The sequence below is a fragment of the Taudactylus pleione genome, unplaced genomic scaffold (assembly GCF_031769625.1).
Source record: "Taudactylus pleione unplaced genomic scaffold, aTauple2 ptg003137l, whole genome shotgun sequence".
Lineage (NCBI taxonomy): Eukaryota > Metazoa > Chordata > Amphibia > Anura > Myobatrachidae > Taudactylus > Taudactylus pleione.
The window spans coordinates 1,084,744-1,102,572 of record NW_028287496.1 but is presented as its reverse complement, the minus strand read 5'-3'; the positions used below and the strand labels follow the sequence as shown (position 1 = coordinate 1,102,572).

The following is a 17,829-nucleotide window of genomic DNA, read 5'->3' as shown; positions in this document are numbered from 1 at the left end:
CAGGGAGGCCACTAGGTGTCAGCAGTTCCCAGGGAGGACGCTAGGTGTCAGCAGTTCCCAGGGAGGCCACTAGGTGTCAGCAGTTCCCAGGGAGGACGCTAGGTGTCAGCAGTTCCCAGGGTGGCCGCTAGGTGTCAGCAGTTCCCAGGGTGGCCGCTAGGTGTCAGCAGTTCACAGGTAGGCCGCTAGGTGTCAGCAGTTCCCAGGGTGGCCGCTAGGTGTCAGCAGTTCCGGGGGAGGCCGCTAGGTGTCAGCAGTTCCCGTGGAGGCCGCTAGGTGTCAGCAGCTCCCGGGGCGGCCGCTAGGTGTCAGCAGTGCGACGCCGGAAGTGACGTGTGTGCGTGGCGCCGCCCTTTCCGCTCTCTCTCTCTGGCGTGGCGGACATGCTGTAGCTGCCATAACCGGATCCCGCTCTAGCCCGATCCCGCCGCCGCCATGCCGGCCTACTTCCAGCGCCCCGAGAATGCCCTGAAGAGGGCGAACGGTGAGTGCGGCGCCTGACCCCGGCCTCGCTACTCAGTGTGCGGCTCACAGGCCTGGCCGGGGGTACGGGGCCTACAGGGGGGGAGGGGAGACAGATGCCGGGGGTACGGGGCCTACAGGGGGGGAGGGGAGACAGATGCCGGGGGACACAGGGGGGGGGAGGGGAGACAGATGCCGAGGGACACAGGGGGGGAAGAGGCAGCTGGGGGGACACACGGGGGGGGAGAGACAGATGCCGGGGGACACTGGGGGGGGACACGGGGGGGGGGGAGAGACAGATGCCGGGGGACACGGGGGGGTAGACAGATGCCGGGGGACACGGGGGGGTAGACAGATGCCGGGGGACACGGGGGGGTAGACAGATGCCGGGGGACACGGGGGGGAGAGACAGGTGAGGGGGGACACGGGGGGGGGGACATTCGGGGAGTGGGCATACAGGCAGAGGTACATGGGGAGGGGGGAGAGACAGATGCCGGGGGACACGGGGGGGAGACAGGTGAGGGGGGACATTCGGGGAGTGGGCATACGGGCAGAGGTACACGGGGGAGGGGGGATATACACTGCGGGGGGAGACAGATGCCGGGGGACACTGGGGGGGGGAGACATAGCTGGGGACACTCGGGAAGGGGGCACACAGGCAGCGGTACACGGGGGAGGGGGGATATACACTGTGGGGTAAGACAGATGATGGGGGGTCATGGGGGAGGTTTGACAGATAAGGGGGGACACGGGGGGGGGGGCAGACAGATAAGCGGGGGACCCTGGGGGGGGCAGATCCCGGGGGACACTGGGGGGTGGAGACAGATGCCGGGGGACACTGGGGGTGGGGAGACATAGCTGGGGACACTCCGGGAGGGGGCACACAGGCAGAAGTACATAAGGGAGGGGGGGATATACACTGTGGGGTGAGACAGATGACAGGGGGACACTGGGGGGGAGACATAACTGGGGACACTCGGGGAGGGCGCACACAGGCAGCGGTACACGGGGGAGGGGGATATACACTGTGGGGTGAGACAGATGATGGGGGGACACGGGGGGAGACATAGCTGGGGACACGGGGGGGGGGAGACAGATAAGGGGGGACACGGGGGGGAGGGGAGAGAGATAAGGGGGGAGATGGGGGGAGACAGATGAGGGGGGACCCTGGGGGGGGCAGATCCCGGGGGACACTGGGGGTGGGGAGACAGATGTCGGGGGACACTGGGGGTGTGGGGAGACATAGCTGGGGACACTCCGGGAGGGGGCACACAGGCAGAAGTACATGGGGGAGGGGGGGATATACACTGGGGGGGAGACGGGTGTTGGGTGCACACGTGTACTTGCTGTGTAGATGAAGCTTTGGTCTCTTATCACCTCACATTGCTTTTCTGGTGACTGCTGATTAGAGAAACCTTCAGCTGCCATTGGAGATAAATACAAGCACCGAGTCCAGCTGTAACTTCCATGTAGCAGCCCCCGCCACATTGCGCCTCCCCGGGCAGCCCCCGCCACATTGCGCCTCCCCGGGCAGCCCCCGCCACATTGCGCCTCCCCGGGCAGCCCCCGCCACATTGCGCCTCCCCGGGCAGCCCCCGCCACATTGCGCCTCCCCGGGCAGCCCCCGCCACATTGCGCCTCCCCGGGCAGCCCCCGCCACATTGCGCCTCCCCGGGCAGCCCCCGCCACATTGCGCCTCCCCGGGCAGCCTCTGCCTATCAGCGCGGTCACAATTCATCTTTATGGATTTTGTTTTTAGAATTCCTTGAAGTTGGCAAGAAGCAGCCGGCTCTGGATGTTTTATATGACGTGATAAAGAGCAAAAAGCACCGAACATGGCAAAAAATCCACGAGCCGATAATGCTGAAGTACCTGGAGCTGTGTGTGGATCTCCGCAAGAGCCACCTCGCCAAGGAGGGTCTGTACCAGTACAAGAACATCTGCCAGCAGGTAAGACTGCGCGGGTCATCTGCCTATAAAGGACGTCTTACACCGTATTCAGCCGCCTCCTGTCAGGGACACAACCGGCTGTCTATTAGCCAGAGAAGACCTATTTTGGAAGCAAAAACTTACCGTGCGCGTCCCCGCTATCCGCCGTATTCAATTCCAAAACAGGCGAAAACGGGAAGCGGTGAATGCAGAACAGATGGAAAGTACGGTCAGACTAGGGGAAATCAGGCTGAACCCCCCCCCAAAAAGATGCACTAACATTGGGGATGAATGTAGAGGTGTTCCAATAGCCCTAATAACACTAATTGGGGTACTGAAGTTATGTCACATCCGTGTTATTAGCGTCCTGGCAGAAGTGGTGAAGAATGGCATCGAGCAGTGTTATTGGTGAATATAATTAGTCCCATCAGATTTGTGGTACATGACAATGGCTGCCAGCGTATTCTTATATCTCTAATGTGACGTTTTAGTAAAGTGAAATTCCTCCGTCCTACATGCACCTGCAAAAACACTTAGCCCCTTAGAGCACCCCCCAGACCCTTATCAGGCTAGTTTTTGAAGCTATGGATCTGGTGACTGCTCCAGGGGGGAATCCTCTCAGCCGGTGCCCAGTATCTGGTTATATAGTGATTTTATGTGACTGAGCATCAGTCAAACCTATATTAAACAATATATTTACAAATTCCGAGTTTTAGACTTTGCAGAGCCCAAAAAACTAATCCTACTAAATGGGCGTTGGGTTTTGAGGTCCCTGTTGTTCACCCCTTCCCCTTGTAGTGCTCAGTGTAACGTCTTCCCCCCCTAATATCCATGGTCACCCCTTCCCCTTATAGTGCTCAGTGTAACGTCTTCCCCTAATATCCATGGTCACCCCTTCCCCTTGTAGTGCTCAGTGTAACGTCTTCCCCTAATATCCATGGTCACCCCTTCCCCTTGTAGTGCTCAGTGTAACGTCTTCCCCCCCTAATATCCATGGTCACCCCTTCCCCTTGTAGTGCTCAGTGTAACGTCTTCCCCTAATATCCATGGTCACCCCTTCCCCTTGTAGTACTCAGTGTAACGTCTTCCCCCTAATATCCATGGTCACCCCTTCCCCTTATAGTGCTCAGTGTAACGTCTTCCCCCTAATATCCATGGTCACCCCTTCCCCTTGTAGTACTCAGTGTAATGTCTTCCCCTAATATCCATGGTCACCCCTTCCCCTTGTAGTGCTCAGTGTAACGTCTTCCCCTAATATCCATGGTCACCCCTTCCCCTTGTAGTGCTCAGTGTAACGTCTTCCCCCCCTAATATCCATGGTCACCCCTTCCCCTTGTAGTGCTCAGTGTAACTTCTTCCCCTAATATCCATGGTCACCCCTTCCCCTTGTAGTGCTCAGTGTAACGTCTTCCCCTAATATCCATGGTCACCCCTTCCCCTTGTAGTGCTCAGTGTAACGTCTTCCCCTAATATCCATGGTCACCCTTTCCCCTTGTAGTGCTCAGTGTAACGTCTTCCCCTAATATCCATGGTCACCCCTTCCCCTTGTAGTGCTCAGTGTAACGTCTTCCCCCTAATATCCATGGTCACCCCTTTCCCTTGTAGTGCTCAGTGTAACGTCTTCCCCCTAATATCCATGGTCACCCCTTTCCCTTGTAGTGCTCAGTGTAACGTCTTCCCCTAATATCCATGGTCACCCCTTCCCCTTGTAGTGCTCAGTGTAACGTCTTCCCCCTAATATCCATGGTCACCCCTTTCCCTTGTAGTGCTCAGTGTAACTTCTTCCCCTAATATCCATGGTCACCCCTTTCCCTTGTAGTGCTCAGTGTAACTTCTTCCCCCCCTAATATCCATGGTCACCCCTTCACCTTGTAGTGCTCAGTGTAACGTCTTCCCCTAATATCCATGGTCACCCCTTCCCCTTGTAGTGCTCAGTGTAACGTCTTCCCCTAATATCCATGGTCACCCCTTTCCCTTGTAGTGCTCAGTGTAACTTCTTCCCCTAATATCCATGGTCACCCCTTCCCCTTGTAGTGCTCAGTGTAACTTCTTCCCCTAATATCCATGGTCACCCCTTCCCCTTGTAGTGCTCAGTGTAACGTCTTCCCCTAATATCCATGGTCACCCCTTCCCCTTGTAGTGCTCAGTGTAACTTCTTCCCCTAATATCCATGGTCACCCCTTCCCCTTGTAGTGCTCAGTGTAACGTCTTCCCCTAATATCCATGGTCACCCCTTCCCCTTGTAGTGCTCAGTGTAACTTCTTCCCCTAATATCCATGGTCACCCCTTTCCCTTGTAGTGCTCAGTGTAACTTCTTCCCCTAATATCCATGGTCACCCCTTCCCCTTGTAGTGCTCAGTGTAACGTCTTCCCCTAATATCCATGGTCACCCCTTCCCCTTGTAGTGCTCAGTGTAACTTCTTCCCCTAATATCCATGGTCACCCCTTCCCCTTGTAGTGCTCAGTGTAACTTCTTCCCCTAATATCCATGGTCACCCCTTTCCCTTGTAGTGCTCAGTGTAACTTCTTCCCCTAATATCCATGGTCACCCCTTTCCCTTGTAGTGCTCAGTGTAACTTCTTCCCCTAATATCCATGGTCACCCCTTCCCCTTGTAGTGCTCAGTGTAACGTCTTCCCCCCCTAATATCCATGGTCACCCCTTCCCCTTGTAGTGCTCAGTGTAACGTCTTCCCCCCCTAATATCCATGGTCACCCCTTCCCCTTGTAGTGCTCAGTGTAACGTCTTCCTCCCCCTAATATCCATGGTCACCCCTTCCCCTAATATCCTTGTTCATTCTCCTTTTCCAGGTTAATATTAAGTCTTTGGAAGATGTGGTCCGGGCCTACTTGAAATTGGCGGAGGAGAGGACCGAGGCCGCCAAGGAGTCTTCCCAGCAAATGGTTTTGGATATTGAGGATCTGGACAACATTCAGACTCCAGAAAGGTATCTAGAATGACGCGTAGATAATCTGCTAGAGCCATAAACCTGCTGTATGTGGCCATTGTGCTGATGGAGGCTTCTGTCATTGTAGTGTCCTCCTGAGCGCTGTAAGTGGAGAGGACACTCAGGACCGGACTGACCGCCTGCTCCTGACGCCATGGGTGAAGTTTCTCTGGGAATCTTACAGACAGTGCCTGGACTTACTGCGGAACAACTCTAAGGTGGAGCGTCTGTACCATGACATCGCTCAGCAAGGTGACGAGCGCTGCGGTAGAGCCGTGTGTACGGTCAGGCGGGTGCTGGACTTCTCTATCGCCTGTTTGTGTTTTTCTGTCCCCAGCCTTCAAGTTCTGCCTGCTGTACACCAGGAAGGCCGAGTTCCGGAAGCTGTGCGACAATCTGAGGATGCACCTGGGTCAGATCCAGCGGCACCACAATCAGAGCACGGCCATCAACCTGAACAATCCGGAAAGCCAGTCCATGCACCTGGAGACCCGGCTGGTTCAGCTGGACAGTGCCATCAGCATGGAGCTCTGGCAGGTACTTTATTTCCGGACATAAGGTGTCGCCCCACCCCCCGGGGGGAGAGGCGGCTGTTCCCTCTAATGCCGCAGTGCTGATAGTCCTCTACGCCCTGGTGCCGGCCACATACCCATATACTGCTACAAGGGGGGGAGAGGCGGCTGTTCCCTCTAATGCCGCAGTGCTGATGGTCCTCTACGCCCTGGTGCCGGCCACGTACCCGTATACCGCTACAGGGGGGTGGGGGGGAGGCGGCTGATCCCTCTAATGCTGCAGTGCTGATGGTCCTCTACTCCCTGGTGCCGGCCACATACCCGTATACTGCTACAAGGGGGGGAGAGGTGGCTATTCCCTCTAATGCCACAGAGCTGATGGTCCTCTGCTCCTTGGTGCCGGCCATATAACGCTACGTGGGGGGGGGGGGGGGAGAGGGAGAGGCGGCTGTTCCCTCTAGTGCCGCAGTGCTGATGGTCCTCTGCTCCTTGGTGCCGGCCATATACCGCTCCGGGGGGGGGGGGGGGCTATGGAGAGAGAGAGAGGCGGCTGTTCCCTCTAATGCCGCAGTGCTGATGGTCCTCTGCTCCTTGGTGCCGGCCATATACCGCTACGGGGGGGGGGCTATGGAGAGAGAGAGAGAGGCGGCTGTTCCCTCTAATGCTTCTGCTGCTGTGTTTACAGGAAGCCTTTAAGGCCGTGGAGGATATACATGGACTGTTCGCCTTGTCTAAGAAGCCGCCGAAGCCTCAGCTGATGGCGAATTACTACAACAAGGTGTCCACTGTCTTCTGGAAGTCGGGGAACACTCTGTTCCATGCCTCCACCTTACATCGCCTGTACCATCTCTCCAGGGATATGAGGAAGAATCTCACCCCGGAGGAGATGCAGAGGTGAGCGCCCGTCGGGCGCCATTGTTACTGTACGGTGTCCGGCACATTACCTGGTCTCTCTCTCCCTCCTGTGAGAAGGAAGACGGTTCCGTATGTGCTACATTATAGTGGAAGGAATATTAGCAGTGCGGCTGTTGTGGTGCCTGGCGCTGTCAGTCACCTTCTCACACGCGGTCACATGGTTACCTGCAGATTGCTGGGGCTGGTGGCTATATAGCGACTCCTATAAGCCAGTAGTAAGTGTGCTGCGGTACATATAAGTTATTGTCTGGGGGGGGGGGGGGGGAATGGTGATAGGTTAAACTAAGTGAGAGAGAGACCCCTGCGCTATTATATTATTAGGAATACACAGAACCTTTTATTTTATTTTTCACTAAATTTCATGATTTATGTCACTACTTGGTCAGAGGAATCCCCCATAATCCTGGTGACCGCAAAACCCACCTACCAATTATACTATGAGACTATAATAGCCGTCACCTTCTCCCCAACCCCCGTATGTCTGCCCGCCGCACCTATCTGTGCCCAGTATGGGATTACCTGCAGAGGTGGGGCAGAGCAGGACTCTGTACATGGAGGGGTTTTCTTCCCATAGTGTATGTGGTCTGGCTGCCCTGACCCGGGCTCCCCCGCCCCATTATTCCTGCCCCTAGTCACATGCTGCCTCACTGATCCCCATTATTACTGCCCCTAGTCACATGCTGCCTCACTGATCCCCATTATTACTGCCTCTATTCACATGCTGCCTCACTAATCCCCATTATTACTGCCCCCTGCCCCTAGTCACATGCTGCCTCACTGATCCCCATTATTACTGCCCCTAATCACATGCTGCCTCACTGAGCCCCATTATTACTGCCCCTAGTCACATGCTGCCTCACTGATCCCCATTATTACTGCCCCTAGTCACATGCTGCCTCACTGATCCCCATTATTACTGCCCCATGTCACATGCTGCCTCTCTGAGCCCCATTATTTCTGCCCCTAGTCACATGCTTCCTCACTGATCCCCATTATTACTGCCCCCTTCCCCTAGTCACATGCTGCCTCACTGATCCCCATTATTTCTGCCCCTAGTCACATGCTGCCTCACTGATCCCCATTATTACTGCCCCTAGTCACATGCTGCCTCACTGATCCCCATTATTACTGTCCCTAGTCACATGCTGCCTCACTGAGCCCCATTATTACTGCCCCTGCCCCTAGTCACATGCTGCCTCACTGATCCCCATTATTACTGCCCCTAGTCTGAGCCCCATTATTACTGCCCCCTGCCCCTAGTCACATGCTGCCTTACTGAGCCCCATTATTACTGCCCCTAGTCACATGCTGCCTCACTGATCCCCATTATTACTGCCCCCTGCCCCTAGTCACATGCTGCCTCACTGATCCCCATTATTACTGCCCCTAGTCACATGCTGCCTCACTGATCCCCATTATTACTGCCCCCTGCCCCTAGTCACATGCTGCCTCACTGAGCCCCATTGTTACTGCCCCTAGTCACATGCTGTCTCTCTGATCCCCGTTATTACTGCCCCTAGTCACATGCTGCCTCACTGATCCCCATTATTACTGCCCCTAGTCACATGCTGCCTCACTGATCCCCATTATTACTGCCCCCTGCCCCTAGTCACATGCTGCCTCACTGAGCCCCATTGTTACTGCCCCTAGTCACATGCTGTCTCTCTGATCCCCGTTATTACTGCCCCTAGTCACATGCTACCTCCTAGCTCTCATGTATGGCATCACCCATTTACCCATCCTTCCCTCTGTTACAGGATGTCTACCAGGGTTTTACTGGCCACCCTCTCCATCCCCATCACTCCGGAGCGCACAGACATCGCCCGGCTGCTGGATATGGACGGCATTATTTTGGACAAACAGCGACGTCTTGCCACTTTACTGGGACTGCAATCGCCTCCAAATCGGGTCGCCCTTATTAATGATATGGTGAGATTTCCCAGCACCAGGATGAGGAACATTTTTTGATATTCCGAGGAGCCTCCATCTGGTAGTAAAAGGTTTCTCACAGCGGATTATACAAACGTAGCTGAGTAGAATGATAGTATAGCCGCAGTAGCTGCTTGCTGCCTGTTGGTGGCGATCTGTTCCAGGCAATGGAGCTAAACGATGTTGTTCCCAGTAGTTTGAGCCGAGGAGATGTTTGATGTGGGGATGGGCTATGGGAATTCTTCCTTATACGAGGTACTGTGTAAATGGATAGATGAAGTCACCTTGCTCAGGGACAGGCAGTCACGTCTCTTGTCAGTTACTGTTTAATGTATATTTATACGGGGACTCTAAGCTGTCTGCATTTTAGGTCCGTTTTAATGTGCTCCAGTACGTGGTTCCGGAGGTGAAGGAGCTCTACAACTGGCTGGAAGTGGATTTCCATCCCCTGAAGCTCTGTGGCCGCGTAACCAAGGTAGAAGTAGCTCCACCCACAGCGGCGTCTTGTCTGACAGAACTCTCTCTTGTTAGATAACTGCAATGTTATGTGTTTATTGTAATACAAAGGTTCTGGATTGGGTGAGAGAACAGGCAGAGAAGGAACCTGACCTCCAGCAGTATGTTCCCCAGCTGCAGAACAACACTATCCTGAGACTACTGCAGCAGGTAATAACGTCTTTCCTGCCCCCCAGCTGCAGGACCCGGGACCCCTGATGTTAGTGGCCACTTACCTGATCCTGTGTCTCCATTTATCAGGTAGCTCAGATCTACCAGAGCATTGAGTTCTCGCGTCTGACCTCACTGGTGCCTTTCGTTGATGCCTTCTTGCTGGAAAGAGCCATTGTTGATGCCGCCCGGCACTGTGACCTGCAGGTGAGTAACCCGGCGGTGTGCGGGGATCATTCTGAGGATTTTACGGCACATTTCATTGACTTGCTCTGTGCCCCTCACTGAGCAGTGTTATTTCTAATGTGCTAGAGCAAAATGGAGGTCAATTAGCAGCGTAACTAAGAACCCGTAATTACTGCTGCCAGTCCCCTTCATACATGTGTCATGTGTCGTAAGACCGGCATTAATGTTGTATCTTCCTTCCACAGGTCCGTATAGATCACAGTTGCCGCACATTAAGCTTTGGCTCGGACCTGAATTATTCGACGCGAGAGGATGCGCCAGTCGGTCCTTACCTACAGAACATGCCGTCGGAGCAGATCCGGAACCAGCTGACTGCGATGTCCTCTGTGCTGTCCAAGGCCGTGGCGACGATTAAGCCTGCGCACGTCCTGGTTAGTGAATGAGAAGTCCTTTGTGATGTGCTAGGTGTGACCGAGGGCCGATTACCTGCTGCCAGATACCGGCCCCGTCAGGCCTGGCTCCTAATGTCCTGGCCGACCAGTCATGTCTTCTCGTTTTGTCAGCTGACATTACCCCACTGGGGAATACTTTGTGGTGTCTGTGCCCGGCCAACCTTGTCTCGTTGTCTCCAATTAGCAAGAGAAGGAGGAGCAGCAGCAGGTGGCCATCACTTCTTTCCTGAAGAACTCCAGAAAGGAACATCAGCGCATCCTGGCCCGCCGGCAGACCATAGAGGAGAGGAAGGAACGTCTGGAGAATCTGAATATTCAGAGAGAGAAGGAAGAGTTGGAGCAGCGAGAAGCTGAACTGCAGAAAGTGCGCAAGGCGGAGGAGGAGCGTCTGCGGCAGGAGGCGAAGGAGCGAGAGAAGGAACGCATACTGCAGGAGCACGAACAGATCAAGAAAAAGACCGTGAGGGAGCGGCTGGAGCAGATCAAGAAAACTGAGCTGGGGGCCAAAGCGTTCAAGGACATAGACATTGAGGTAGGTGGCGTGGGCTGGCGTGGGGGCTGCTGCTACGTGCAGGGTATGGGAAGTGGCGTTGCGTTTTACGGCACATTTCATTGACTTGCTCTGCCCCTCGCTGAGCAGTGTTATTTCTAATGTGCTAGAGCAAATGAAGGTTAATTAGCAGCGTATCTAAGCACACATAGGTACTGCTGCCAGTCCCTTTCATACATGTGGTGTGTTTGTGTCCTGCCTTCATCTGGGACTCTGTCTTCTCTGAAGGTTTCCATGGGTGGCGGTGAGGCGTGACGTGGCTGTTATGTGCAGGGAGGCGTTCCATGGGGCTGCTGCCGCCGTGACTCGGGAGGGTCACCGCATATGCGGGTTGGAGTTGGGTTACTCTGTGAAGCCTTTTCATAGCTTTACTAGAGAGGTCTAATCTTTCTGGTAGGAGATCTCCATTCTTCCACACGGCCCTCAAAGGAGTCTGACACGAAATTCGTGGTTTCTCACCATGATTTGTGGGGATGTGGTCATGAGGGTGGTATCTCCTGCAGAGCAGCATATAACCAATAATCTATATTCTGGGCGTTGAGTTTCTCCTGAATATCTGTCCGGACAGTGTAGATGAACGTGATCCATATTCTGTTCTCCGCACCCTCTACAGAACCTGGAGGAGCTGGACCCAGATTTCATCATGGCTAAGCAGGTGGAACAGCTGGAGAAGGAAAAGAAAGAGCTGCAGGAACGTTTGAAGAACCAGGAGAAGAAGGTATGGTCTGATGAGTGATTAGTTGTGCCTTGGTGTGGTCTCATGAGTGGCCGGTCTCTGCTTGGTGTGTTGGACAGAATGGGACGGTTGTTCTTGATATCAAATGGGCTCAGGGTGGTCTGACTGGGCTCGGGGCGGTCTGCCCGCTTGGGCTCGCTGATCTCGGGGTGGTCTGCCGGCTGGGCTCGCTGATCTCGGGGTGGTCTGCCGGCTGGGCTCGCTGATCTCGGGGTGGTCTGCCGGCTGGGCTCGCTGATCTCGGGGTGGTCTGCCGGCTGGGCTCGCTGATCTCGGGGTGGTCTGGCACCTGGGTTCGCTGAGGTGTGGGGTCTGGGAACTGGCCTTGCTCAGCGGCTATTAGTGTTTTAGAAATGATGATCTTACTGTCTGGGCTTCTTTTTGTAGATTGACTATTTTGAGAGAGCCAAACGCTTGGAAGAGATTCCCCCGATAAAGAAGGCTTATGAAGAGCAGCGGATCAGTGACATGGAGCTGTGGGAACAGCAGGAAGCTGAGCGGGTATGAACACCATGTCTTGTAGGATCCTCTCTGGCACTGTTCGTAATCTGTCATCGCTCCCTATGGATGATGGGTTCCATTCCAGTGCAACAGGAATTCCCACTGACCAGCCCGACTAAGTCGCCTTGGTCATCTGTGATTTGGGAACAGTTATACAGAGTAACTTGTTTCTCCTTCATTATTATTATTTTTCTCTCTGTGTAAAGTTCAGCTGAGCGTGTACCCGGAAGTGTTAGGCGTGGTATTAGCGTGTAATCCCTGTGCTCATATGACGACTGTCTCCAACAGATTAGCAGCCTCATGTTGGAGCGGGAGAAAGCCGTGGAGCACAAGAACAGGATGTCCAGGATGATGGGGGATCGTGATCTGTTTGAGTCAAAGCTGAGATTTGCGCGGCAGTCTGTGTATGAGGTAACTGCTCTTCCCCCCTCTCTCCACCACTAATCCCCTTCCTATGGGTTGTGTAATACATGGCCGTCCTGGCAGACTTCTATATCAGAATATACTGCTCACCAACAATCACATAGAAGGTTAATACCTGAAGCCAGTTATACTAAATGTGATTTACCCTGAGCACAATGGCTTCCTGTACAGCTAGCACTAAACGCTACAACACTAATGTATCGCACTGTTCGTAATCTATGGCGGTACTCTGCCAATGGGTTCCATTCCGGTGCTAGATTATTGCCAAAAATACACGGGGACTGCTATTACGGTGACGGTCTGTGTTGAATATGGATACATGTACTTAGAACACCACCTTATATGTATGTTTGTGTCTATGTATGTATGGTTTTCTATGCATGTATCTGAAGTGCTAAAAGTGAAATGCCCAGACCTGCACCAGCTGTAATGTGACATCCGTGAGTCTGATTGAACACCGGCTAGGCTGCTCATGGCACGGTGACGTGAGTTATTGGATTTGGGTCAGGGCGTGATAGTGGACGTCTGGCGGATGGGAGATTCCATTTCTGAAGTTGTGCGGACATTTAACAGGCGCTACCACCCACCATGGACAGCGCAGTGGCCGACCACGGGAGCTTAGTGATGGTGACCAGCGGCGTCTGGCCAGAATTGTCCATGGTAACAGACAAACGACACTGGCTCACGTCACATCCACATGCAATGCAGGAGGCACCAGACGTATATCCAGCCGGTCAGCGCAGCGATCTTCCATGGGATATGGGAGCAGAGGACCTACCAGAGCGCCCCTGTTACCCCTATGACACCGGACACCGCGCCTCACCTGGCAGCATGTGGCGCGGTCAGATGAGTCACTGTTCCAGTTTTGGGCTGATTGTAGGGTCCGGGTGTGGCACAGACCTCATGAGACCATGGACCCCAGTTGTGGAGAAGGCACAGTGCAGGCTGGTGATGGTTCCGTAGTGGTGTGTGTTCATGTGGCATGGGTGGGGTCCGCTGGTCCACCTGAACATGTCATTCACCGGTAACACTTACATTGCATTGCCTGATGACCATTTGCAGCCTTTCATGGACTTCATGTACCCCCACAACGATGGATGGTGCCAGCCGGATAATGCACCGTGTCATCGGTCCCAACTTGTACAGAATTTTTTGGAGGAGCATTCTGGAGAGTTCCGATGAATGATGTGTCCACCGCGTTCACCCAACATGAACCCAGCCGAGCATATATGGGATGTGGTCCATTCGCACCCAAGATCCTGCACCTACAAATATCAGGGAGCTGTGAGAAGCCATCCAGGCAGCGCTCGTCACCGCCTCTCCGGGCAGCGCGCGTCACGCCTCTCCGGGCAGCGCGCGTCACCGCCTCTCCGGGCAGCGCTGCCTCACTTCATATGGCTAGAGAGGTCCTACATGATACTAGGCGTGGATCCCATGACTTTGGCACTTCAGTGTATATCTATCATCCTGTATAAGGCAGCACCTTACATAGTACATAGATACCGCACCCTGTGTCCCCGGGGATGATAGAAGAAATAGATTTGTGTATTTCCATTATTTCCTTTTCTTTCTATGTATAGCTCTTTTCCCTCTTCTGTGCTCTCAGATCCGTGCTTATGACAGAATAATCTGTTACTCCCAGGCCGGCAGTGCGGGGCGTGTACATGGGGTGGCAATGCGGAGCGTGTACATGGGGTGGCCGTGCGGAGCGTGTACATGGGGTGGCAATGCGGGTGTGCAGGGCGGCAATGCGGGTGTACAGGGCGTGCAGCTTTGAGCTTTTGATAGTAATTTAAAGAGCCCAAACTCCTGGCCGTTGTGCTCCACACCATACTACAGGGGGGCTGGGCTGCTGCCATCTAGCACAGTACATAATGCCTCTTAGGGCTCTGGGCCAATGAAACGTAAGCTAACACTAAGGCACTATACACCCCCAGACGTTCCTGTTTGTAGCTATATAGATGTACACCACATGCCCATTGGGCCTCCCTACAGGGTCATCAGACCTCCCAACTTGCCCCTTACATGCTATCATCATGCAAACATTTGTCCCCAAACTACCAGTCAAGTGAACTCAATCAACCGTAAGATGGCGATGGACACTTTGGCCGCCCCCGTCCCTACTGTGTCACCCACGTCCCTACTGTGTCACCCACTGCGATGAGAATCCCACTTTCCTACTTCAGGGTCCATAGGGGGTCCACAGGGTTGACCTTGGGGTTATAGCTGGAACAGGATCCATGGGCACCACACAGTTAAGCTTTTAGCTCCCAGGATGCACTTGGGTCCTCCTCTATACCCCGCCCCCGAGCCACAGGCACCTCAGTGTAAGCTGGTGCCCGGCCGGAGTCTGTCACCGCGCAGGGGGGCTGCAGGAGCAGCCCCCAGAAGCTTTTTATTTTAAGTTAGATTTTATTTATTTTAATCTTTTTACTACAGACGGCAGCGAAGGGCTGTCTGTACAGACGCCCACGCTGCCGCTCTGATCCCCGACTGGCGCCGCGACGCCAGTACTGATCTGGGGATCGCGGCGGGAGGGCAGAGTCCGTACTAGCCGGACTCTGTCTACCTCCCAGGACTGCTGCCGGAGACGCCGGGGATTCAGGTAAGCCGCGCGTCGCTGGCTAGCGGCGGCGCGCGGAATGCCTTAAATGCAGTCCTTTAGCCTCCGGTCCTGGGGACAGACCGGAGGCTGCTGGCAGTGGCGGCGGGCCCCTCCCATAACCCGTGGGACCACTAGACCACCAGGGATAAAGGGGCAAGCGGGAAGCCAGCATCCCTGGGGTTATGGCCAGCCAGGGGAGGAAGCCTTCCCTGTCAGCGGCTCCTCCCCTCAGCTCAGCGCGCCTTTCAGCACGCAGTCTGGCGTCGCTGAGCTGCAGTTACACGGCCACTCCTCCTCTGAGGTCTCCAGCGGCCATTTTCCCAGTGGCAGCGCAGATCTCAGGGAGCACGCGGACCGGTCCCCCTGTGTACCTCTCCCCTGATTAAGGACAGCGTACACAGCACTATAGCCCTCCCAGACACTGAATCTGGGCAGGTTGATTGTAGTGTAAAGGTGCAGTGAATATATCTTCCTGCATGGTATGTGACTATTGCTAGTGCTGCCGTCTGTGCTTATTTTCTACTTACTGTCAGCTTATACCTATCCCTTTACTTCTCCTACAAGCCCTACAGGTGTGTGGGGGAGGGGCGTTTCTACTGACCTCACTTATATAGATCACGTATTTGTGAGGTCCGTCACATACAGTTGTGTGCTACTCAGTGCCATATTGTGGGCTGTTGTTCAGCACACCGGTGAGTGCGTTTTACTTCTACCCTGGTGCCAGATATATAATATATTCTGTCATGTCAGACGAGGAGGTTGAGTGCTCAGTGGCTCCGGTGTTGGCCTCCTGCGGACGCTGTTCTGCAGGAGTAGATAGGGAGGATTTGTCACAGGATGGCCTGTGTAGTCGATGCCAGGTGGCTCCTGGCCGATCCAGACCTTCTCTGGCGCAGGAACCACCGTGGGCGATGTTTTCTCAAGTGCTGGTGTCTATTGCGGACCGTCTGTCGGTCCCGACTGCTCTCCCTACTAGGGCGGTGCCCCAGCCGACCATCCCCCATTCCCCGGGTGTCCCGCAGTTATTGCGGAGTCCTCCTGGGTCTCAATCAGTAGGTCCCTATGCGGGGTTGCCTATGTATATACAGGCTTCCCCTGTGCCGCAGCAGCCTGTGGTACCTTTTCAGGCCCCTATGGCGACTCCTCCACCATGGGTGGATGTGCTCTCCAACTCCGTGCAAAATTTGGCGGCCGCTTCCTCGGCTTTTCAGTCAATGTTGCAGACTGACATGCCTTCTAGGATTTCTAAACGCCCACTCATGACACGGGCTGCTCAGGTATCGGACTCAGAGGGTTCCTCAGATGATGGGGAGGTCCCTGATGACACTGACTCGGACGCCTCGGTCCAGGAAATGGATACCAAGTCGTCCATTAATGTGCGAGCACTAGTTAGGGCGGTGCGAGCTATTCTTCTTATAGAGGATGAGGCACCGGTTCCTAAGTCGAAGTTTCCTAGTTTCAAAAAAACTAAGGTGGCTTCTGCGGTGTTTCCCCTGTCGGATCAGTTGACGGATCATATGGCGGTAGCTTGGCAGGCGTCCAGTAAGAGATTCCTTCCTCAGAAGCGGTTGGCTTCTAATTACCCCTTCCCTGAAGCACATTGTAAAAAATGGAAAACTCCACCGGCGGTGGATTCCCATGTCACCCGTTTAACTCGGGGCGCCACCTTACCATTACCGTCGATATCCTCGCTGAAGGATCCCACGGACAGGAAAGTTGAGACTTGCTTAAAGTCTATTTACTCCCTCTCCGGGGCGGTGGCCCGACCGTCCATGGCCATTTCCTGGGTGGCCAAGGCCATTGAGGGGTGGGCCAATGCATTGGAAGATACCTTCCCAGACGACGCTCCGGATGTCCAGCGGGCGTTGTTGGGACAAATGAGGGACGCTGCTTCTTACATTGGTGAAGCTTCTTTAGATGCTAGTCTGCTGACCTCGCGGGTATCGGCTGCAGCGGTGTCTGGCCGCCGATCCTTGTGGTTGCGGTCCTGGAGAGCGGACTCTGATTCAAAGAAGGGTCTGGAGGCCTTACCTTTCAATGGGGAATTACTATTTGGTCCGGACTTGGACAAAATAGTGGACACCCTGGCTAAATCCAAGTCGGCCTTCCTCCCTTCGGCGGCACTGCCTGCTAAGGTTCGGAGTTCGGCTTTTCGTTCCTTTCGGGTTCAGGGTAAGGTGAAAGGTCAGTCGTTCCCGAGACAGTCTGCGAGTAAGACTGCCTCTAAACCCAAGAAGCAAGCCTGGAGTGCTCGGCGCCCTTCTTCCAAGCAGGAAGATAAACCTGCGGCCTGATGGGACGGGCCTCCCTCTGGGGGACCTCAGAGTGGGAGGCCGACTTCTTCTATTTGCCCAGTGCTGGCACAATACCACCACGGATGCCTGGGTTCGAGAAGTGGTCTCCCAGGGGTACGCCCTCTTTTCGGCACAGACCACCCCACCAGTTTTTCTGCACAAGTCCTTCTCAGGACAAGACCAAGGCGTTACAGGTTCAGGAGGCTATAGAGTCCTTGCTGAAAGCAGGGGTCATTGTTCCCGTTCCTCTATCACAACGAGGGACGGGGTATTATTCGTCTCTGTTTCTGGTGCAGAAACCCAATGGTTCTCATCGCCCTATCCTCAACTTGAAGTCTCTGAACAAATTCCTCAGAGTTCCCAAGTTCAGGATGGAACGTTACGTTCCATCATTCTGGCGATGGAACCGGGGGATTACATGGTGTCCCTGGACATCCAGGACGCCTACCTCCATGTTCCGATAGCATCTTCACACCAGCGGTATCTGAGGTTCGCTATCCTTCAACACCACTATCAGTTCCGGGCGCTACCCTTTGGTCTCTCCACGGCACCGAGGGTGTTCACGAAGATTATGACGGTCATGGCCGCACATCTTCGGAACCAGAATGTACGGCTGCTGCCGTATCTGGACGACCTCCTGTTGCTGGCGAGCTCCCCGGAGGTACTGCTTCAACATCTCCACCTGACGATCGCTTGCCTGCAAGCACACGGGTGGTTGATAAA

General features: G+C 54.5%; 1 protein-coding gene and 3 non-coding genes across 4 annotated transcripts in view; all 4 read left to right on the top strand.

Annotated features, from left to right (window-relative positions):
- The first annotated feature begins 322 nt into the window (after positions 1–322).
- Positions 323–17,829, top strand: part of EIF3A (eukaryotic translation initiation factor 3 subunit A) — a 49,367-nt gene continuing 31,860 nt past the window's right edge. The window contains exons 1-15 of the mRNA XM_088466449.1: positions 323–484; positions 2,222–2,412; positions 5,201–5,337; positions 5,426–5,589; positions 5,675–5,874; positions 6,535–6,743; positions 8,522–8,693; positions 9,064–9,168; positions 9,261–9,359; positions 9,450–9,566; positions 9,791–9,976; positions 10,182–10,529; positions 11,161–11,265; positions 11,671–11,784; positions 12,073–12,195. Coding sequence (XP_088322575.1) covers positions 436–484; positions 2,222–2,412; positions 5,201–5,337; positions 5,426–5,589; positions 5,675–5,874; positions 6,535–6,743; positions 8,522–8,693; positions 9,064–9,168; positions 9,261–9,359; positions 9,450–9,566; positions 9,791–9,976; positions 10,182–10,529; positions 11,161–11,265; positions 11,671–11,784; positions 12,073–12,195 — 2,319 coding nt within the window. The 5' untranslated portion in view covers positions 323–435. The remainder of the gene's footprint in view (positions 485–2,221; positions 2,413–5,200; positions 5,338–5,425; positions 5,590–5,674; positions 5,875–6,534; positions 6,744–8,521; positions 8,694–9,063; positions 9,169–9,260; positions 9,360–9,449; positions 9,567–9,790; positions 9,977–10,181; positions 10,530–11,160; positions 11,266–11,670; positions 11,785–12,072; positions 12,196–17,829) is intronic.
- LOC148430824 (small nucleolar RNA SNORA19) lies at positions 9,610–9,743 on the top strand. Its single transcript, XR_015877326.1, has one exon. It is a non-coding gene; the product is annotated as a small nucleolar RNA SNORA19 (small nucleolar RNA).
- On the top strand, positions 10,598–10,728 carry LOC148430823 (small nucleolar RNA SNORA19). Its single transcript, XR_015877327.1, has one exon. It is a non-coding gene; the product is annotated as a small nucleolar RNA SNORA19 (small nucleolar RNA).
- Positions 11,816–11,936, top strand: LOC148430822 (small nucleolar RNA SNORA54). The gene has a single exon (XR_015877328.1). It is a non-coding gene; the product is annotated as a small nucleolar RNA SNORA54 (small nucleolar RNA).